Source organism: Dermacentor variabilis, chromosome 8 (genome assembly GCF_050947875.1).
Source record: "Dermacentor variabilis isolate Ectoservices chromosome 8, ASM5094787v1, whole genome shotgun sequence".
NCBI classification, from domain to species: domain Eukaryota; kingdom Metazoa; phylum Arthropoda; class Arachnida; order Ixodida; family Ixodidae; genus Dermacentor; species Dermacentor variabilis.
Window position 1 is genome coordinate 32,247,153 of NC_134575.1, and position 23,400 is coordinate 32,270,552.

The 23,400-nt window shown below is 50.1% G+C and overlaps 2 protein-coding genes across 4 annotated transcripts in view; one reads left to right on the forward strand and one right to left on the reverse strand.

The window, feature by feature from the left end:
* Positions 1 to 21,982, forward strand: part of LOC142589937 (neprilysin-1-like) — a 31,399-nt gene extending 9,417 nt beyond the window's left edge. Inside the window, exons 2-7 of the mRNA XM_075701658.1 lie at positions 3,892 to 4,222; positions 8,641 to 8,885; positions 11,475 to 11,658; positions 17,094 to 17,335; positions 19,774 to 19,987; positions 21,282 to 21,982. Of these exons, the coding sequence (XP_075557773.1) occupies positions 3,892 to 4,222; positions 8,641 to 8,885; positions 11,475 to 11,658; positions 17,094 to 17,335; positions 19,774 to 19,987; positions 21,282 to 21,842 (1,777 nt within the window). The 3' untranslated portion in view covers positions 21,843 to 21,982. The remainder of the gene's footprint in view (positions 1 to 3,891; positions 4,223 to 8,640; positions 8,886 to 11,474; positions 11,659 to 17,093; positions 17,336 to 19,773; positions 19,988 to 21,281) is intronic.
* Positions 1 to 23,400, reverse strand: part of LOC142589936 (kinesin-like protein KIF19) — a 170,212-nt gene that overhangs the window by 105,374 nt on the left and 41,438 nt on the right. For all 3 annotated transcript variants that reach the window (XM_075701654.1, XM_075701655.1, XM_075701656.1), the window contains exon 2: positions 23,089 to 23,169. In XM_075701654.1, the coding sequence (XP_075557769.1) occupies positions 23,089 to 23,169 (81 nt within the window). The remainder of the gene's footprint in view (positions 1 to 23,088; positions 23,170 to 23,400) is intronic.

Genomic DNA, 23,400 nt, shown 5'->3' on the forward strand with positions numbered 1-23,400 from the left:
GGGAACTCCGTCGAGCCGGGTTCATGACGTGGCGTCACAGCCAACGGGAACTCCGTCGAGCCGCGTTCGTGACGTGGCGTCGCAGCCAACGGGAACTCCGTCGAGCCGCTTTCATGAAGTGGCGTCGCAGCCAACGGGAACTCCGTCGAGCCGGGTTCATGACGTGGCGTCGCAGCCAACGGGAACTCTGTCGAGCCGCTTTCATGAAGTGGCGTCGCAGCCAACGGGAACTCCGTCGAGCCGGGTTCATGACGTGGCGTCGCAGCCAACGGGAACTCCGTCGAGCCGCGTTCATGACGTGGCGTCACAGCCAACGGGAACTCCGTCAAGCCGCGTTCATGACGTGGCGTCGCAGCCAACGGGAACTCCGTCAAGCCGCGTTTGTGACGTGGCGTCGCAGCCAACGGGAACTCCGTCGAGCCGCTTTCATGAAGTGGCGTCGCAGCCAACGGGAACTCCGTCGAGCCGGGTTCATGACGTGGCGTCGCAGCCAACGGGAACTCCGTCGAACCGCGTTCGTGACGTGGAGTCGCAGCCAACGGGAACTCCGTCGAGCCGCTTTCATGACGTGGCGTCGCAGCCAACGGGAACTCCGTCGAACCGCGTTCGTGACGTGGAGTCGCAGCCAACGGGAACTCCGTCGAGCCGCTTTCATGAAGTGGCGTCGCAGCCAACGGGAACTCCGTCGAGCCGCGTTCGCGACGTGGCGTCGCAGACAATGGGAATTCAAGGGCCGTTTCGCTGCTCCAGACGATAGACGCAGGCTTTTCCCCTCGATGAGCCATTTGACGCTTTCGCATCGATAATAACTAGCCTCCTAAATCGCGGGATGAAATCACCGCACGCGCTCTCGTTGCGCCGAAGTGAGGTCACGTGTTCCCACTTTCGACGCAAGAACTATTGCAGCGCCGGCGCTTCTAGTGGTGGCCATTGCATCCTCTGATCACTTCTAACGTAACATACGAGGAAACAAACATGTTCGCTCCAGTGGTTCAGACCAAACATTCACTTTAAACATGACAAACAGTGACTCCCATGTTTCTCCGTGGAACAAAAAGAAGCGCCGGCGCTTCTAGTGGTGGCCATTGCATCCTCTGATTACTTCTAACGTAACATACGAGGAAACAAACATATTCGCTCCAGTGGTTCAGACCAAACATTCACTTTAAACATGACAAACAGTCACTCCCATGTTTCTCCGTGGAAGAAAATTATTTGTACAGTGCTGCTTTTTAATGTAGCTTCATAAGCACCAAAAATACGCGCTTTCGCACGGACATTTAGCGGACTCCTAAAGAATTGCTTCAGGCATAACGTGCTTAACAGCCTGCAAAAATACTCTGGCGGTTAATCAAGGATTTCATGAAGGTTTGCTCCTTTCGATACCAATAGAAACAATGACGATTTTGCTGACTAAACTACAATCAATGTGCCAGGAGAATTAGCCACCTTTATTTGTTGTATGCAGCATGGATTGGAATACGGGTTAGAACCTCTGAAGCGGACCAAGCTACGGTAGCCTATAAATATACAGAACTCTCCAGGTGGCGCCAGTTTTGCTTTGTAAGATAGAAAGCTTGAAAAGTAAATTTAGTTCCTAAATACAACAAAAAATCAGCAAACATAAGTTCGATGGATGGGGTACGTTCCTTGCATCTGAACACATCAAGAGCACATGCCTATATTTTATTAAAAAGAAGAAAAAACGTCGTTTTGCTTGGCTAACTTCCCTTTTCAAAATGCATAACCGGAAGTTTTCTGGCGTCCAGAACGCACTGATTCCACAGCGCGAACAAAAAAGTGGCAGTGGCTTCGCTCGGCTATGCCAGGATATACGAAGCGAAAGCTAAGGCATAGCACGGTTAGCCTTGGTTAATCTTGATTGCAAATCCAGGTTAGCCTGGTTGTCTAGCAATGTTGCGGCGTTTAGCCAGTCGTTCGGCGCGCTGTTCGTCTGTTTCCTGGGCGATTCGTTTCCTCTACATCGCGTTCCGATGTCAATTCCAGGCCTCCTCCTGCTTATCAGAATTGTCGCCATCCATACTGTCGCCTCAACTGTTGTTGCGGCGCACGCGAGCGCCCCTTTTCAATCCTCCGACATGTTATCAGGCATGCGACGCAGCTGGCGAAGCGAGCGGAGGCGAGCGCAACGACGAGGAACGCGGTGTGACGTCATACCAAACGGCGGCGGCGGCGTAAAGGCGTGGCGCTGAACAGCGGCGGAACAACTGTGGCTCCGTGCTACTAGTGCCGCACGCGCAGTAGTGACTAGGGTGCGAGAGAGAGAGAGAGAGAGAGAGAAAAATATCCACGGCGAGGCGCGCGTGGTGTCGTCATGTGCCTCCTCGGAGCACTGCAACGGCGAAATCGCAAGTTCGCGCCCAGTAAAGCTTTCGCTTTAAAAGGGTCTATACTCAGATCTGCGGCAATGACGGGAAAGCTACAGAGGGCCAGAGTTTCAGCCCAGGCGTTACTCGTTTCAGTACACCTGCGTTTGACAGCGCTTTTTGGTTTCTTGGAGCAGACGCTGAATCAGTGGCTCTTCCACGAGCAGCGGTTTCGCATTTGTCCAAACGGGAAAAAGAAAAGCAGAGCAATAAGTCAAATTTTATGTCCTTTTATACCCCTTTAGTGTCGAGCTTCTTTCAGGAATGACGCCTTTCCAGCGTCAGTTTCTTTAACTGACGTTTTTTTTTTTTAAATATACGGTTGCCGACCCTCTGTGACGTAACACTGAACCACAACCGGCAGTGTTTGGGTACGAAGTTGGGAAGTGAGAATTTGACCCACGTTATTTTTTTAATGCGCAGGCATTATGTGCCTCATTGAGCGAAAATCTGTTGTAATCCGCGTGACCGAAACGGTGGTACCAAAAATGGCCGACGGCGCAGCGGGTAAAAACACGTCACAATATGCTCGCACAAAATGCCCTGACCAGTCCCACTAGGGACTTTCTCCAGTATATTTTTCTTAGGGGGAGGAGTTTCACCCACATTTTTTTTATTTGTCACCGGCTATAGGGGTTATGCACTGACGTCATCGAAGCCGCCATATTGTTGCACAGCCAGCACGGCGCAAAGCTGAGCGTTCGCTCCATGCGCTTGTCTCCAGCAGCACAGTGGAGGCTGTGAACAGGACAACAAAACAATGGCTGTGGCTTAGCTAAGGTTAAGCCCAGGATGCGAAGCATACTAGCCTTTATTTTAGTTGTTGAACCACTGTTTAGCCTGGTGAACTGCTGTTGCTTGGCTATATTTGGTTTGGCTAGACGAAGAAACAACTCATGCGTTACTCTGCTTCGCCTTTAAGAGTGGAACGCGACAGCGTTCCCGTCGACCCGCCAAGGGGTGTAAGACAATGGGCTACGGCGCAGCGACTACGCGCCCCGCATTGGACGCGGTGAGCGTCGAGCAACGCAGCGTTCGGCGCGGCAACGAAATGTGCGCCTGAGCAAGCGACGCACGCCTGAGCCTTAGAAACAGCTCGTTTCTAAGGCAACACCGCATTCACTAGAGGCGCTTTTGTACTGCTTTGAAGCATCGTACTCGTGGCTCAGTGGTAGCGCCTCCGTCTCACATTCCGGAGACCCTGGTTCGATTCCCACCCAGCCCATCTTGCAAGAGTTGAGCCAAAGCCACCTAGAAACAAGCGCAGCTGCTTATATACCGCCGCGACGCCGCGGGCGACGGCGCGAGTTGGAGCCCCATTTCTCCTCTGTCGTGACGTCACGGTGTCACGTGGTCAGCCTTGAAGGCGACAACGCCGCGCCTGAGGAGCTGGGTTGAGCTCTAGTAATATGCTTCGCATAAAACATGGCATTCGGTGACGTCACGTGCATACTCCCTATAACGCCCTGCTTTTCGTGCAACGCAACGTTGGCCACACGAGCAGCACCGGCAGCAGGAGCTGCGGTCCGTCGTCGGGCGTCTACTACGCCCGAGTTCTCCTCAAGCGCTGGCGTTGGCGCTGCTGCTGCACCGCATCGTGCTGCGTCGCCGTGCCGCTGATGGTGGGACTCGTTGCGTACTGCGCGGGCGGCGCTCAGAACGCGCCTTTCTTCAGGGGCGGCCGCCTCAGCGGCAGCACGCTGGTCGACGTGTCCGAGCAGCCGACGCTGCTGGCGTCCCTGAACCGGTCGGTGGAGCCGTGCCACAACTTCTACCGCTTCGTGTGCGACGGCTGGATGCGGCGAGCGGGCGAGAAGTTGACCCTCGTCGAAGAGGTAAAACTATAACAGAGCGACGCTAAAGTGGAAATTAATTTGAATTATAATCGTAAATTGCTTCATTGCAATATATAAAAAAAAGATAGTTGTGCTGTAAGCACAGACAGCTGTTGTCAACGTAGGCGAATGGCCTAACGCTTTCAGAAAACTATTCGCCTTACTAAAGCAGTGGTGCGCTTGAAGGAGCTGCATTCTTACAGCGCAGCTGTATGCCTCTACCACCCTATGAAATTTTCATGTCGTAAGCAAAAAAAAAGCTCCCCATACGTGGGCCAGTCCCGGAGGTAGTGCAATGCCGGGCCGACCCGCTGGGGAGGTACAGTTCGCCATTAAGCGGCCCACATATTTTTTTCTCTCTCTCTCTCTTAGGTTCGGTGGTTTTACGACAACCAGCGTATTCAAGAGTGTATCTCGAATATATTTTTATTTTACGTAATTTGTCGGAGACCCTCTTTGGAAACTCTCCAACTTGAGGGCGTTCCCAACTATTAGGCACTGCGGGATGTCGTATAGAAATTGCGGCAGTTCATGTTGCGAGACCCTCTTTTAAAGGGTTTTGCGACCGAGAAGGTTTGACGGCATGTGCAAGGCGAGGCCTCTCTTTTCCTGGCTGTACGCCCGCGAAGAAAGCCGAGTGTCGGGCTGGGTGGGTCTGGCGCCCATGTTTAGCCGGTAGTTAATCGTTGGCAGCGAACCCTCGACCTTCCGCAGTCGAGGTTGACAATCAGCTTCGAATATAGTATACTGTGGTGAGGTCTATACAGCCGCGCTTACGAGAATGCGACGGCAACTTGTCGCATTACTTAGCTCATCAACGGTAAACGTGCGACCGAATTTACACGTGATGCATTCTCCTCAGACAGAAACGAGCTGAATGCGTTTTCCGGCGATTTGCGTTCCGCCGTTAAGTGGGGCACAGCACAGGGCGGCAACCCTCGCTCTCCTTCAAAGCGATACACCTCCGTTTCCATGCACCGTCCGAGGAGGAATGAATCCCCTCTCCCTAAAACACCTTAAACTTCGTAAAGTAGCGACACGCTTTGAAACATGCCACCTCCTCCTCGCGTGCTCTGCCCGATGCCGCGTCGCTATTGGTCTAATAGCATCACGTGGGCCCTCGCGCCGGCTTCGTTTGTTTACAGTCGTGCTTCAGCGCCATTTTCGCTCGAGAGGTGTAGGCGGCGCCACGGTCGAGGAGGGAGCGTGAAAGAGAGGAGAAACGAGGAGGAGTGAAGGCGGAGGAGGAGAGTGTCACTACTTTACGAAGTTTGAGGGGCTTTACTTGCCTCATACTCCCCACCCTGTCTTGGCGACGCGAAGCGCATTACCGCCGTTTACATGAATGCGACGCGCTAGAAATGCGATGCGATTCGCCAGTTGTCGCATTCATGTGAACGCCGCTTATGATCAGGCGTGCCCGCATGCGCCACCTTGTCCGGTTCAACGAAGCGTGAACGAGGAGTGTCGATAGCAGTGGACTGCAAAGGACACGATACCGGAAGCTTCTTGGAGCGGCGGGCTCAAATTTCCCAAGGCGCCTGTAGGAAACCGCTGATATTTACGCAATGAAGCAGTAATTATACTTAAGACACACAATAGGTTTTACCTACAGCGGGAATATTGTGCGAACATTTGTTCCTATTGTGCAAGCACTTCTACCATTCGTACTTATTTTCGCCGCTAAGTTCTGTATAACGACTCTCTTATCTGCTCTCCAGTTGTTGAGTTAGTGTACCGAAACAAACTCGGAATACTTCTATTAAGAGCTCGCCTGTTCTCCCAATCTCGCATTGTTGTGATCTGCAACCGGTTATTTAAATAAATAAATAAATAAATCATGAGACCATTTACAACACATCTTTACCACCAATGTAGGTGACAGCTGCATTGGTCAGCTTATCGTACGCTTCGCCGAGAGACGTTGCTCATCTTTCGGAAGACGCACGTCGAACTCACGTAGCGGTATGTTACGAGTTGGTCACGAAAACTGCTACAGTTGACTTTGGCGCTAGTGTCTAGGAACTGCAAAAAAAAATTATGGGGTTTTACATGCCAAAACCACTTTCTGATTATGAGGCAAGCCGTAGTGGAGGACTCCGGAAATTTCGACCACCTGGGGTTCCTTAACGTGCACCTAAATCTAAGTACACGGGTGTTTTCGCATTTCGCCCCCATCGAAATGCGGCCGCCGTGGCCGGGATTCGATCCCGCGACTTCGTGCTCAGCAGCCCAACACCATAGCCACTGAGCAACCACGGCGGGTTCTAGGAACTGCGAGAGTATGGCGGCTTGGACAGAATATATGGATTCGCCTAAGCTGTGTCCGTCTGTCTTCGAAACGGTGTTGTGACTTTGCAAAGTGATTATTTTTCAACGAAATAGTGCGTTATGAATGAAACATCTTGCAATACATGTGCAAATAAATATTTTGCTTTCTTGTGTTGAGACAGAGAAAAAAGAAATACGGTTCCTTGGAAATTCGCAAAGATCAAGCTTAATAACCAACGCCACAAAAATGTCTTTGGTAAAATTTCAGACTAGACAAGTTCATACACTACCCACCATTCCTGAGGTGGGCAGCACCAGAGCTTCCTCTTGTAGTTTTTCACAGGAAGCAACACTGTTAATACGAAGAGTCCGTCCATCCGTCCGTCCGTTGTTAGATACGGGACCGTTTCCTGAGCCTACTCCGAGTTCACCAGACCACATCGAATCGCACCACAGCTAATGAAGGAGCGCAGAAGCACGGATACCGCATTCCCGAGACGCGGCACGTGCAAATAAGTTGGCTGTCCCCACTCTTCCCGAAAGTGAAGCCAGAGCCTGGCACTGTTGCGGGTAAAGCGGGTCCCATTGCAAGTCAGCAAGGCAAGACCGCAGGGAGAAATAAGCCCTCGGACAATTGAGGACCAAACAGCGACCCTCTCCGCCGGGTGTGACACCATCGCACGGGCGCCTACCATTGGCTGAAAATGACGTGTCTTCGAGACACCGAAGGGCTTAAAAGACGCAGACCGGGAGCAGCAAGAGAGCATTCCTAGAGCATTCCTTGATTCATCTCTTTCGAGCTTCTTGCCGCGGGCCGCAGCGTCCGAGTTGCTGCCGGCCCGTGATGACTTTAAGACTGTTAATTGACTCTCACTGTAAATAATGTAAATAAACCTCCCAAGTTTTTTCATCCCAAAGTCCTCCTCAACTCCTACAACTAACTGGTGGCAGCGGTGGGATCGTCCGACGAATCTAATATCTGGTGGCAGCGGTGGGATCGTCCGACGAATCTAATATCTGGTGGCAGCGGTGGGATCGTCCGACGAATCTAATATCTGGTGGCAGCGGTGGGATCGTCCGACGACTCCTACATCTGGTTGACAGCGGTGGGATCGTCCGACTAATCTAATACTGTCTGTCTGTCTGTCTGTCTGTCTGTCTGTCTGTCTGTCTGTCTGTCTGTCTGTCTGTCTGTCTGTCTGTCTGTCTGTCTGTCTGTCTGTCTGTCTGTCTGTCTGTCTGTCTGTCTGTCTGTCTGTCTGTCTGTCTGTCTGTCTGTCTGTCTGTCTGTCTGTCTGTCTGTCTGTCTGTCTGTCTGTCTGTCTGTCTGTCTGTCTGTCTGTCTGTCTGTCTGTCTGTCTGTCTGTCTGTCTGTCTGTCTGTCTGTCTGTCTGTCTGTCTGTCTGTCTGTCTGTCTGTCTGTCTGTCTGTCTGTCTGTCTGTCTGTCTGTCTGTCTGTCTGTCTGTCTGTCTGTCTGTCTGTCTGTCTGTCTGTCTGTCTGTCTGTCTGTCTGTCTGTCTGTCTGTCTGTCTGTCTGTCTGTCTGTCTGTCTGTCTGTCTGTCTGTCTGTCTGTCTGTCTGTCTGTCTGTCTGTCTGTCTGTCTGTCTGTCTGTCTGTCTGTCTGTCTGTCTGTCTGTCTGTCTGTCTGTCTGTCTGTCTGTCTGTCTGTCTGTCTGTCTGTCTGTCTGTCTGTCTGTCTGTCTGTCTGTCTGTCTGTCTGTCTGTCTGTCTGTCTGTCTGTCTGTCTGTCTGTCTGTCTGTCTGTCTGTCTGTCTGTCTGTCTGTCTGTCTGTCTGTCTGTCTGTCTGTCTGTCTGTCTGTCTGTCTGTCTGTCTGTCTGTCTGTCTGTCTGTCTGTCTGTCTGTCTGTCTGTCTGTCTGTCTGTCTGTCTGTCTGTCTGTCTGTCTGTCTGTCTGTCTGTCTGTCTGTCCGTCTGTCCGTCCGTCCGTCCGTCCGTCCGTCCGTCCGTCCGTCCGTCCGTCCGTCCGTCCGTCCGTCCGTCCGTCCGTCCGCCTGCCTGCCTGCCTGCCTGCCTGCCTGCTTGCTTGCTTGCTTGCTTGCTTGCTTGCTTGCTTGCTTGCTTGTTCATGACGTGCCCGACGCAAACGGAAATTGTAAGATCTCGCCGCCATTCGCCCAATTCAGCTGGCTCTGACAGCACGGAGGAACGCGGCCACGCTCCTGAGACACGTCGAAGTGCCCGTGGTGGAGGAAATGAACGCCGTCCACAAGGCGGCGCTGCTGATGCAGAAGTGCCTCCTGCTGTCACGGCGTCCGCCAAGACCGGAAGTGCTGCTGGCGTTCATGGCCAGTATGGGGCTCACTTGGCCCCAGCCAACGACCATGAACACGTCAGGCCTTATAAGCCTCATGGTGCACATGTCGCTGAGGTGAGTAGGAAGTTCGGCTTGTCAGTCAATCAATCAATCAATCATATATTAAAGTAGATAAATATCAAATGGGCACGGGCCGGACACGTAATGAGGAGGGAAGATAACCGATGGTCATAAAGGGTTACGGACTGCATTCCAAGAGAAGGGAAGCGTAGCAGGGGGCGGAAGAAAGTTAGGTGGGCGGATGAGATTAAGAAGTTTGTAGAGGCAACACGGCCACAATTAGCACATGACCGGGGTAGTTGGAGAAGTAGGGGAAAGGCCTTTGCCCTGCAGTGGGCATACCCAGGCTGATGCTGATGATGATGATGATGATGATGATGATGATGATGATGATGAAATATCAAATGGAAACGCTAGCCTGTGGTCCCCAATTAGGGGAAGCTTTACAGTGACATGCAGGTCGTATACCACAATCAATACGAAGCGGCTCTCCATACTCCAGTCCGATGGCGCCGTCGTCTTTTCCCGTGGCGCGCCACATTGCACTAATAGCGAAAGACGGCCCAAAGCCTTTTAAATTCATTTTGTACACGTCTCTCCGCCATCTGATCTACCGTGCCGACGACTCAGGCGCCGCCGTTTCCTTTGTTGCAACTGCATCCTTCAAATCTGCAACTGAAGAAAATTTGTAATCAAGTGTACCTGCTCTTGTATTTCTTTCCATTGTTGTTCACACTACCACTCCTCCCTGTAATGCCTCACGGCCTTGAGAGTACCTGAATAAATAAATAAATAAATAAATAAATAAATAAATAAATAAATAAATAAATGGTGCCTTCTGTGCATTGTTCTGCGCAGCCCGAGGGGAATCAGCTCAACTATGCATAGACAGCTTTATCTTTTTTTTTCTCTGCTGGAAAGGTTTGGTCGCAGTTAAAGTTCAATTCGTTGCACAACGGCGCAAGTTTTCTTGTGCGTTACAATTAGACAGCGCATGCGTAGGCACTAACTAGGCGGTTTTGGGATCCTATGACAGGCACTAAAGCTTATACAGCTTATACATTCGGGCGTATACAAGCGCTATAGCACTGTTCGTTAAGCATGTGTCGGCGGAATTAATATGAACTCCCACTGTACATCTAACGATTAATTTATAATTTTCCGAGGAACACAGCTCACTAAACCCTCGATTTGCGAAATTCACGTTGTATTCGCGATAAAACCTAACGAAGCGAGTCCTGTAGGTTACGAGACATCTCAAAATTCAGTGTCGCTAGACACCACGAAAAAAAAAAGAAGCTCTGAAAGCAGTGACAAACAACCACCAGCTCAAGATTTGTTTAATTTCGTGTTGCGTGTTTCTCGACTGAGTAGTGAGCGAAGGTTTATATGTGGCAAAGGAACGTTCTACATGGAACGAACGTTCGGAACGTTCGGAACGTTCGATGATCCACCGCCCTCAGGCATTCCAGAGTGTCCACCGGTCCGAACCTTTGCCACTTTTTCTACCAGCGAAAAGCTGCGTTTTTTTTTAGATATACTGAAGTTTCTCGAGGTAACTCTATCGGCAACAGGCACTCTGGCGATGCTGGTCGAACCTTTCCCGAACGCCCAACGTGCGCCTCACATCACGTGGTTAGATTTGCGCGGAGCGTTCAAGTTTCTCGATGATGTCGGCTCAAAAAAAAAGAAAAACCTGAAGTCAGTGCGCGAGTCTCCTATGTGGCCACCTTCAAGTCTATTATCGTGGAGCGCAGTTCGAGCCCTTCTCCCAGCGATGTTCTGGGGCGATGTTCTTGAGTTGCATAATACCCCCATTTTTTTGCTCACATTGCACACATGGAGGGCTGCAAGGGATTATAGCACGCTCATTGCTCAGCGCGTATCCAACCCGCCGACGCCGGTCGTCGGTATACGCTGAAAAGACGCCTCAAGTACGCTCCATGTGGGCGGTCTTGTCATTAGAAGGCTCGGTTTCATTGGCGATGTCCGCCGTGATGACCGGGTGGCGATGGCGTGCCTAGCGGTATGTCGGGTGTTGGATTCGCGTCCTGGCACCCGGCAGCTGTACGTCAGAGAACACGGTGTGTGGTAAACCGTGGCTTTGCAACGTACGGACCACGCTTATTATTGTTCTCTTAGCTGAGATGCTCCTATCGACCCAACTATAGCGTGCGCTATAACAGTAGCGAGCCTGTGGCTTTAAGAAATATCCGGTCACGTGCCTTATCAGTCTATACAACGCCGGAACAAAAAGGCGTGTTTTGAAGTTTTTTTTCGATGTACGGAAAGTCTCTTCTCAAGGTTTTCAGTTAAAAGAAAGGCGCTTAATTTAATGCCTCGAGTCTAATACTCTTTTTGTGTACACCTTACGGCATATAGCTTCACCTGCAGGACTGGGATTATACGTGCAGAGATAAAATGCTGAAAACACGCACACTTCTGTTTTAACGCCCTCCGGCCACTCATCCCTGTTACGGTAGCACTGTTTTCTTCTTTTTCCCCGCTAAATTTAGGAGGCTACGTCAATGGGCGAATCTGGAAGCCGTCCAGGGCGTTACGTTGGTAAACAACGAAAAGGTCTATTGCACCAGGGTGGCTGGACTCTGCATCTGATTGTCGAATAACTACTCTTTATCGCAGCTGGGACCTGAACGCCGTCTTCGAGCTGCAGCTGCTGCCGACGCCGAGGGCAGCCGGCGGCCGACCTCGTTGGTCGCTCTCGCCCAGTTCTCAGCTCAAGTCTTGGCGCCGAGAGCGCCGGAATCTCGGCCCGGAGTACCTGACGCGAATACGACAGTACGTCGAGGGCTTCTCGGACGCTCGGGTGAGCCCCAAAATAATCCTTCATTTATGGCGTTTGCAAATGGTAGCAGAGACCCATTGGTAATTAACAGCGACTACCTTGTTTAGTCAGTGATTCTTAGATACTAACTCTAGTGATGCTGCTATACAGAGGTAGTGAATAATGTGGCAGCAATAGACGGGTACCACTTTAGAAGGCACCGGCCTGTGCCCCTCGAAGGCAGATGCACACGAGCCTCCACCAATGGGCGCGCACTCTAGACTGACGTCATAAGCCGGATGGCCGGGTGATCCCGCCGACGGAGAAAATGGCAGCCCGCGCTTCGAACTGGGCGGAGCCGCGTCAGCGGGACTATTTCTTTAGTCGCGGAGCAACCGGTTGCTGCGCTTTGGTCATCTGGGTGGGGCTTCTTCTCCCTTCTTAAGTTAAAAAAAAATATGAGGTTTTACGTGCCAAAACCACTTTCTGATTATGAGCGCTCACCGTAGTGGAGGACTCCGGAAATTTCGACCACCTGGGGTTCTTTAACGTGCACCTAAATATAAGTACACGGGTGTTTTCGCATTTCGCCCCCATCAATATACGGCCGCCGTGGCCGGCATTCGATCCCGCGATCTCGTGCTCAGCAGCCCAACACCATAGCCACTGAGCAACCACGGCGGGTCCTTCTTAAGTTGTACCAGACTATAAGTTTACTGACTACGAAGACCTCTTCCTTTAAGAGTGATAGTAATTCCGTAAAAATGCGTTCCCCCCCCCCTTTTTTTTTTTGATAGACGCGGGAACATGTTGAGTTGCAGGACCGTTGCAATCGAGGGGACTCTGCAGGTCACCAGATCGCTGGTGGACTCTATTTTCGAGGCCGACGACGAAGTGCTGCGGGTGACCAACGTCTACAGGGGTGGCGGAGAGTCAGGGACCATCGACGAGCTGGCGGAAATGGCGCCCGGATTTCAGGCAAGGCTTGAGGAAATTCGAAAGTGACGGTGCATAAAACGTTCATAAATCGTGCCACTGACGGGCTCTTGCGAATACCAAAGCTACGCAGCGAACTACGAGGAAAGGCGCATAAGTGGTGACGGGGAGTTGCCGGGGGACATTGTGTGAATGCAACTGCATCAGGTCCAGTAACTCATTCAACTTCACTGACTTACCGGTACGTTTCCGCGTGTCTGTTCCACCGTGTTCATTTTGACATTCCTTTTGCCAGATAAGAATGTGAGGACAACACCAATAATTGCCATTATCCGTGCAAGTTTTTGTAATTTCTCCACGACGAAAAATAGACCGTTGAGTTCGCTTCATAATATTCGAGAAGAAAAGGAAGAAACCCCGACGCTTGGTGTGCCTCACCTCCCCCCCCCCCCTTAAAGAAAAGCGATAATGAAAGGATTAAGAGAAAGCTTTACATGAGAACGCAGATAAGGGTATATTCCACATCCCCTAAGTGATTTCGAAGAGACTTTCTCGATTCAAATGAAAAAAAATAAAAATAATAGCAGAACCTACCCATTACCGGGAGCCGTTTTTTAAATATTTCACAAAGAAATTGGTGAAGGTCGCAAAATTAAAAGAAAATCTGAAGCATCATTTTCACAACTCTAATTCTGGGAGAAAGAAAGCGATATCCCGATTCTGTATACTGAACTTCTTGAGACATTTAAAACCAACAATATTTTGTTTTATACACCACTCTGAAGTATATAGCTAACTTGTGTAGCGCTTGTGCGAAACCGTCGTGAAAAATCGAATGTTTTCATGTAGCATGTAAATTATTTATACCGTATTTGTCCGCTTCAGGTGGTGTAAGCGATGTAGTTTACAGAACTGCGATGTCTGGTCTCGGTACAAAGCTTGTAATTTGCAAACTTTGTGACTTAGCTACCTAACATTACCTTAACTTACCGATTTCAGGCCAATTTCGTCAGAAGTTTGAGGCCCCGATTTATAATTCTGCTTCCCAAAGGTAGTGAAATTCTGCCTTTTCTCATAAATACAACCAATTCCTTTCAGAATGGCTCTACGGTTGTCTCTAATTAAAGCATGCCTGCGTTCCACGTATATTTCAACAGACAATATTGGAGTTTGCCTCGAGGTAATACTTCCTCCTAACGTCCACACGCACATAGATGCTAGAGCATTTTACTGCGAAGGGCATCCAGGAAATGGGCAGATCGGGCTCATTCGTTTTTCACTCTTTGACTCAGGCACGCGTCACAATGTATCGCTATTTGCGCAGGTGCAACTGGCATTGAACCAACGATCACTCAGCTTCAAATTCGGCCTTCTACCTCAACGCATCTGCATGCATTATGCAAGCTATTAATTATTACTTGCATCGCTGATGTGTGTACTTGCATCGGAGGAGCTACTAAAGAAACGCCAGAGGTCTCTCAGCAAAAAAAAAAAAAAAAAAAAAAAAAAAGCTCCTGACTATCACTATTGGTGCCTGGTCTTCTGATCAAATCTCAGGCCAATTCCTCTCCGTGGTGGTCACTCTAGCATCAGAGCTAACCATGCAGGAGCCTTCAATATGGCAAATTAGTTCCGTGGAAGCCCATAAGGCGAATGAAGGTTCATGAAAGAGAAGACTGTTATTCACTAGACTTATATAGCACGAAGCTACGAAGGGTTTTATCTGTTCCTTCTTGCTATGGACAGGTGGACGAAAATCTTCGCGGTCATCAACGTTCATCAACCTTGTGGGCTTCCGCAAAATCATGTTGCCATATCTTGTGGCCCCGCGCTTTGAGTTCTCAAGTTAATAAATAAATAGCGTTGCCGATTAAATAAATTCAGCCTCGCTATGTGGTCTGCTAGCCTCCACGACAGTTAGCTCACATGGAAGAGCAACCGCGAAGGAAAGGCGTTGGCCCCGGGTTTGATTCCCCGTTCCGGAACGAATTTTCCTCCAACAACGAAGTTTTCTATCACACATACCTGTGACGGGTTTCATTCGTAGCTTCACGGACGTCAATTTTGCCATTTCGTCAACCAGGGCCTGGTAGACGCGGACGTTTCCTTCTTTCTTTTAGATGGCTACTTCATGGTGAATGAGAACTTGCTTTCTATTTTGCGGAAGCTCCCTACAACCTGCGGGTTTCTGCAGAACAAATTCGCCTAGCTGTCCTCCGAGATTTGGAGCCGTGCCCACTACCGGATCTCGGAGGCCACGTGTGGCCACTGAGTCACAGCAGCGGGCAGCCGGCATCCTCAGTGTCGACTCATTAAGGATGATGGTCGAGCGGCAGCGTTGGCAGACATGTAGGGTCTCTTACCCCACAGCACTTTTTCTGCGAAAGGCTCTGCAACCTGGCGCTAATAAGCGATCCATATTCTGCTATACTCTGCATGTTGTGACGACGCAGACATCCGCGTGGTTGGACGCCCTCAACAGCGTGACGCGCCCTCACTTCAAGGTCCGTGGAAGTGACGTCATCGCCGTGGTCAATGTGCGCTTCCTCGTGGCTCTGCAGCGCCTTCTGGAGGAAGTGAACGCGCAGAAGCCGAATGTGGTTCCCATGTACCTCAGCTGGTACACGATCCGCAGGCTCGCATGGACCGTCGCGCCGGATGCTCCCGAACTGAGGCTGTCGAGCGAACCGGAACACGAGTACCGTTGCTTCAGCGCGGTAAGATTACCAGCCTGAATACCGGTGCAAAGAGCAAACGAAAGAGAAACGATTGGCTTAACGTCAAGCAACAGGAAGACAGCATTGTGAATTGCAGAGCAAACGTTCGTCTGACCGCAATTCTATATACTTCATGACAGTCACTGAAGAGTTCAGAACAAGCTCAGTGCACAAAACTGCGTTTTATCTGCTATATATGCATGCCTCCGAGATCCAAAACCTAGTCATAGAGAGATATCTCGATATTCTAAGTATGCCTCCGCGATTCCGTCATAAAAAAATGACTTAACGTAATTGGCAGAGGCATTTATACACTTGTCTTCGAGTTGGCCCGACGGTGTTGTCATCGACAACGGTTATCATCGAAATTAAAGGAACCAAATGCACTTGGGCAGGTAAGGTAAGGTTTGAAGTTTCTCATGCACGCACGCACGTACGCACACACGCACGCAAGCAAGAAAGCAAACATTTTTCAGTAGTCAGAATGCAAGAGCTGTAGAATTATGGGAGGCTATAAATTGTCAATGAGTAACAATATTATAAGGGACTCATTAAAATACGAACTTAATGTTGAATAAAACCGAGGTGCGTTTATAAAATGCATGCAACTTGTTCGATGTATAATGCGGTACATAATTGGATGTTACTAAGCCAAACGCTGAATCACCGGTAATACTAAAAAAAATCAGTAAATTCGGAATTCTCAGCGTTCAGGCAACTAAAGCGGAAATTAAGATATATCAACAAAATCGGTTCCAAGATAAACGCAGTCGCAGATGCCAGAAGGCAATTAACTGCAGTCAACTGCAGTCAGATGACGCGAAACAGGGAAATCGCAGATAGCCGGGACAGACCGCACAGATTCCTACACATATTACTACGGAGAATTCTGGAGATCTTTTAGCTACATTCAGAATATGGGTCGTTGATATAAATTTTTCTGTTCTTCACACATGTCAATTCAAGTGTTCTTGTGGACTGGTTTACTACGCTTTATGTCTGTCTGCTCCCAAGCAGTTGTATTTTTTTTAAACACGGCAAGGCAACGACTCTACGCGTATACATGTATAATTATCGCGATTTCTTGCATTTGCAACTCGATACTTTGTTCAAGTACCTTCATTCTGCTAAGTCAGAAATCCGTTCAAAAGCCACGAGGACAACGTTCAGCAAATTACTGCGCTGGTTGAGCCGCCGCACCTGCGCTTCCATCGGGGCCAACTGATGCTCACTTGGCACGTGTCTCACCGCACACCGTGCGCATGCGTGCGGACGTGCGGGAAAAAACAGCACATGTCGCTCACAATGGAAAACGTTTTCGTTGTTTTTTTTTTTTTACACTGCTCGTGCGGACCCAGTGCAAAACTGAAATTTGCGACTTGCGCAGTTTTCGAGACGCGTCTGCGCGCATGCGCGCGGCGTGCGGAAGACCGTGCGGAAGACCGTACGGATTGAGCGTAAGCCCAACTTTATATATTGGCGTCACAGCATCCTCTAGTCAGTTTTCGTTTTCCAAGTAGACACAGATTAGGCTGCTGCTGCTGCTGACGATGATAACTAGCGATACCGCCAGAATTTCCCCAGCACGTCTCGCACGAAGGCCTCGTTTGGGCTCGTTAGTCCAACGGATTCCGGAAGACCGGAACAGGCTTCCGGAACCAGTCGCGCAAAGACGTTGGTTCTCGTGATCTATTAGCTGACGCCGTGTAAACACAAATTCGCTGCCACGATCCTCTTTGAATGCCTTCGGGCTTGGAGGGTTACTTAATAAACGAAATGAAATATTGCACGGAACTTCAGGTTGGGCGCACGCAATAATTGCAGGTTCACGAGCTCATGCCGCTGGCGGCAGGCAAGCCGTTCGCGGACGAGGCCGCCTGGGACCTGGCCCTCATCGAGGAGCTCTTCGAGGCCTCGAAGCGATCGTACCGGGAGCGCATCGGCCGCAGCGCGTGGATGGACGAAGCGGCGCGTCGATTCGCCGACGACAAGATACGCCTGGTGCAGGGTGTCGTTCCCGCGCCGGAGCTCATCTGGAATGCGAGCGCGTTTGAGCGCATCTACGAGTGAGTATGTAGCCGACAATGATTCATCGATCGATCGATTGCTCGATCGATTATTTATTTATTTTACAAATACAATAATTGTATTGATAAAATAGAGAATGAAACAAATAAAAAGAATGGCCCACCCTTCCCCTACCCGAAAATGGAGGTAAGCGAAGCTTGTCCTGCGTACACCGGACCTTCGTCACGGTGCCGGACTGCTTCGGTCTCCCGCTCCCTCAGCTCGGGATCGTCTGTGCTGCTGTCGGATTGCCTAGCTACGGCCGGCTCTAAAGGCGCGTTTATAGTCCGGCGTTATCGGCACGCGGGCGAGCGTCAGAGCGCGTTGGCCGCGACCGGTTACGTTGGCGGCGCCAGTGCGTCGAACTATCGGTCGAACTATAGACGGTGTTGTTCTCGCCATGGTGACGTAACGCTTGCGCGTGCTCACGCTACGTCGGACTATATTTTTGACGGCTGGACCGCGACGCGCCGGCGGCGAGCGCTTTCGCGGGCGAGTTTTTGGCCGCTGCTCGTCGAAGGCTGGCGGTTCCTCGGCGGAACTCGCAGCGCTTGGCCGTCCCATTCGTTTTCCGAGAAGGAACAACTGAAACGAAGCCGGCGCAGCGCGCGCGATAGCCTTTTCTGCCCTTTCCCTCCCCCGCGGAAGCGAAATGGCACTGATTGGTTACGCGCGTGGGATGATCGCGCGCCTATGCAGCTGGAGTCCTTGCTAATAGCGGCGTTTAATAATAATAATATTTTGGTTTTTACGTGCCAAAACCACTTTCTGATTATGAGGCACGCCGTAGTGGAGGACTCCGGAAATTTTGACCACCTGGGGTTCTTTAACGTGCACCTAAATCTAAGCACACGGTGTTTTCGCATTTCGCCCCCATCGAAATGCGGCCGCCGTGGCTGGGATTCGATCCCGCGACCTCGTGCTCAGCAGCCCAACACCATAGCCACTGAGCAACCACGGCGGGTGATAGCGGCGTTTACATGAACACGACAGAAGCGTATCGCATCAACTTTCAAGCGTACCGCATCTCATGTAAACGAGATAATTCGCTAGGAAGGCGTATCGCATCCAATACGCCAAACAAGGGTGTAGTTTGAGATCGAGAATGCGCATTTCAGCGGCGCATGTAAACAGAAGCGTATCGCATCATGATCATGAATTGTGGGAAAGCATTCGCTGCGGGATTACAACTGGCCAACCAACCAGCGGCGCGGCCGTATGGCAGCGGAAGCATGTTTACCGGAAGTAGGGGGCTTATTTTCAAATGTGACACCAGACGGCGCTAGCTGGCCAGCCAGTGAAATACGCATACATGTAAACGGAGGTGCATCAACTGAATGCGATACGGCAAGATAATACGATACACTTCTACCGTATTCATGTAAACGCGGCTAATGACTCACGCTCCGGCGCTGGTGCAACTGTCAACTCATCAAACCGCCCTATCCCGCAGATCGATGCTCTGCTCTGGGAGCAACTGGGTTCTTGCCTGACTACATAGCCACCGAAATTTGTGAACCAATACAAGCTTTGCTGGAAAAAGAATATTACTCTCAGCTCTCAGTGCTGTTTGGTACTGATTGATCTGATAAACAAATAAATAAGTTTAACGTCCCAAGAGGAAACAGAAAACAAACGATATAGCAAAGGCGGAAAGGTCGACCTGAGCTAGTATGCTCTGGCGTGCTCAAAATGATAAACGTGACAAAGACAGGAAGAAAGGATGGGCGTAACGCAGTGGTTTCTTTTAAGTGTCGAGTTCAGTTCGGCGCTAAGCAAATAACACTTGAGTTTCGTTCGTTCGTTCTTCTTTTCTTTCTTTCTTTCTTTCTTTCTTTCTTTCTTTCTTTCTTTCTTTATATGCAGGATGCCGCAAAGGTGGGGCCCCGAAATAACTTAGACCATCTGGCTTGCTTTAATGTGCGTGCCATCAGGTTTAATACAGTCGTTAATTGGATGTTCGTCAATTTCACTTTAGGAGCCCGATCGCACTGGGAGAAAAAGTAAAAAAAAGTTTTTCTATTTTTAAAATTTTTTGAAATTTATGTTTATTCGCACCGGACCCCCAGCGTCGGTATACGGCAGTGAGTTACGTCATGGATTTCAAAATATTTTCTTCTCCTATTCGGGGCCGTTCTGACGCAATAAGTATTCTCGAAGCTTGTTAAACGGAATGTAAAGAGAAAAAAATTATTCGAAAGGTGCTTAGCAAATTGCCCGTCCACAACAGTGGAAAATGTCACTCTTACCGCGGGAATACGCTTGATAAGTCACAGAAGGCTTAAGAAGAAGAGACAGGTGGCGGCGCCAGGTGTCTGCGAGGAGGTCATCGAGGTACTCGATGACCTCCTCTAATCGAGGCACTCGATGACCTCTAATCGTAGCACTCGATGACCAACTTTCTCTAATGAAGCTTCGTGCGCCTGCGCACATGCAGCTGCGTACCGCAGAGCCGAGAGCAGTTCTTCTTGCCGTCCCTGTTGGAGACCAGGCGTTGCAAGCAGCGACTTCTTCTCATCACGGCGGCGAGCGGGCAGACCTCGGCGGAGACGATCACGTGGACGTCCCCCGCGGTCCACCTGGTGCGCTACCTGGACGTCTACAACAGCGTCGCCATCATGGGCTCCGTGCTCTATCCTCCCGTGCTTCAGGCGAGCGAAACGAACTTGCATTAGGGCTTGTAATAGTATAGGGAATCGACTCTGCCGATTGTTTGATTCATTTACAGGTCACTGATCGTTCATTCACTCGTGAAAATTTTCCCTGTCAACTTTTGTTTCCGTCTTGTCTTTTAGTGTGTAGTGCCTTTAGGTCAACGTGTTTCTGAAAAAAAAATCATTCGTTCGGTTTAACTCTCCAAAGGCTGCACTGGCGCTGTAAGAGACGCGGTAATCGAGCGCTTCTTAACAATTCTGGCAATTTGGGATTATTTTACGTGCACTTATCACGAAGCACGCGAACCGTCTTTTTTTTACATTTCACTCACATCGAGAAGCGGCCATTGCGGCCGTTGCGGGTGGGATTCGAACCGGCGATCTTCATTTCTGCATAAATCCGTAAGATGAAGAAAGCTTCGAGAAAGTGGGGGAAAAATCACCGTCCATCACATTAAAGTACCAGGAGGATACAGAAAAACACGTATAGGTTAGAGTTTCTTAAAAAGAAAAGCTTCGAATTTGAAAAAAATTATCCTGGTCCTGGAGTCCAACTCGGGACCAACTCCTTTTCGGCGCCGGTCGCAGCTAATTAGGAGAATGGCAGTTGGAAGAGTGAGGTCGATTTGACCGACAATTGAAAGCGCAGAAACGATCGCTATATAGGAAACGGGTTCTGCCAAAATCCACTGTTGGTGAAGAAGGTTTCATCAAAACGCAAAGAAAAAAAAAGCAGTCACCCACATTAGGGAAAGCCAGTAGCAGCGACTCCATTAATCGCCACCATCATTATGTTCCATGCCCAATGCTGGACAAAACCCTTCCCCAGTGACCTCCAACTGCCCCGGTCTTGCGTAAAGCCCATTTTCACCGCTTGCCTGCAAGTTTCCTTATCTCGTTACATCGCCTATAATCCTTCGACATTCTCGTCGGCATTTCCCTCCCCATCGCACCCATTCTGGTGCCCCAACAGACCACCAGTCGCCCGACCTACGCGTTACATGGCCTGCCCGATTGTACTCACCTTTTCAACTCCAACTGGAACATCGGCTACACCCGTTTATGCTGTAATCCATGTACTGCTGTCATCTTTGTGTCTCTTAATGTTACATGTACACTTTTCCTGCTGTACAGTTGCGCTGTCCCTGATATCTGTTTTCAAGTTCCTCTGCAGCAAATTTCAGTGTCGTATAGGTCCACGCGTACTGCTTTACCAGAGACGCTTCGCAGAGAATGAAAAGCCAATCGCTTCAGTAAAATAAACACGCTATCGTATAATTATGGCTCGCAGGTGTCCGGCGACTACCGCGACGTGTTCAACTACGCCGGACTGGCGTTCCTCTTCTCCCGGCTTCTCTTCGGAGCCATCGACCAGCGGGGAAGCCTTCGCGACAGCACCGGTTCCCCGAGACCCTGGTGGAGCAACGCGACTCGCGAGGGCTACTCCCGGGCCGTCCGATGCTTCGAAGACCTGTACCAGTTCGACGCCCGGTACGTCGGCGACGACATCGGCGCCGCAGTGGCGACCTCTGTCGCTTTCGCCGCGTACGAGCAGCGCCTCCGAGACCTGTACGCGCGGAACTCGGGTCTCTGGGCGGGGCTCCGGTGGCTGTCATGGCCTCGGTGGCTGAGACGGGCTCGCCGGAACGAGTTCGCCGACGACAAGGCGTTCTTCATGAACCACTGCCTCCTGTTCTGCTCGCGCAGGGCCTCGCGGCTGTACTCGGACGGGTGGATCACGGCCGAGCAGAAGTGCAACTTGCCGCTGAAGAACAGCCCGGACTTCTGGCGCGCGTTCGGGTGCAGAGAAGGAGACGCGATGAGGGCCGAGAAGTCTTGCGAGCTGATTTGATTCGCGCGACCACGTTGTGCCCGCCGCGTTCCCCATTCCAGTATTCCGTCTGTTGAAGTGCTTAGAGCTCTCGTCTAGCCTTTTGCATGCGCACTCACACAAAAAGAAAGAATAATAATGGCGTCTTATTTTGAGCATTCCTTTATGTTTGTGTATCAACATAGGAGAGTGAGCTGCAACATTTCTTTCTTATTTAAGAAACATGATTGCGCATTGAATGCTATGGTTTGGACATCGTCTCGAAGAAGACGGTTCCCGTGGAAACCGGACAATGCAATGAGGCCAAGAGATTTTGTAAACTTGACGTGACGCAGATGATGAGACTGGTGCGTCGAGAAGGTTCCACTGGAAAGTTAGTGTATACAGTATTCTTTTCAATAGCAGGCCCCAATGACATTTACGCCATAATCTCTTATATACAGTGGTTGCAGATGTTCAAGAACTGCAACGTGCCAGTTCCAGTGGTGTTCAAGCGCTCGGTTTGTTGGAAGTACGCGCAAAATCAGGGCTTCCAACTACAGCCTTTGTTTACGTGTGTAGCTCTAGCGCTCCATATTGCACGACCAAGATGAATTCTCATTCTAGGACTTTTTCTGAATTGATGGTGTTTACACCGACGATATATTTTTTGTTGCGCGAGAAAAAGTCATAATGCACTGTCAATATCGTAGAATAAACACAAGACCGGACTGTGCATACACAACTGAATACCCTTGGAGACATGCAACTGCTCTATTCTGGTGGACTCCATTAGCAGCAGTTCGTGCCTCTTTCCGCACTTAACTGCATTTCCAAGTGTTTGTGTTTTACTAAGTACGGTTAAGTTATTATTTTCTTGTGTGAAGAAGGCTGTCTTACAAGAAGGCGTAGTATACAAAAAATATTAAATGGTTCTAAGGCTTGGCAAAGTGGGACCTACGCTTCACCCATGAGTTCGACGGCTCTTGAAATTGGGATTAAATTTGGAACCAGCAATCACGCCCCCACAAAGATTTGCCACCAACTCCCTTCTAAACAAAAACAAAAAATGAAAGAAAAGGCTTGCCTATACTGGAGTGGCAGTACGTTAGCAGAGGTACCATTTTATGCAAACATCTGAATGCCCGCGGTTTTTCTTAGCAAGAAGGGCGCGAATTCGGGCGAGTAGCACTTTTGCCACGGGCACTAGCATGTTGCGTATATAGAGCAGCAGACTGCGATGCAGGGACGTATGACCGATCACAGGGCTCAAAGGAGGATAACGTACCTTGTCGTCGATCTTGTGAGCAATGCACGTCAGTCCTTTGTCCACCTCCGACGGCAGTATGGGCCGCACCCTCAGCGCCACCTGAAAGGTAGGAAGGCAAGCATTATCAGTGTAGAACAAATGCAAATGAGAAACAGCGATCCCCAGAGTGATCCCCGGACTTACGCTGTGGTCACACGTTTGCTTTCAGCGATAATTGCAATTCGGGGCCCCGATTGGTTCCTTTGTGCGAGCTCGCGGATGACGCGCATTCTACAACACTCCATCCTACGTGCATTCAATAGAGGAGGCCTCACCCGTATGGGAAGACCA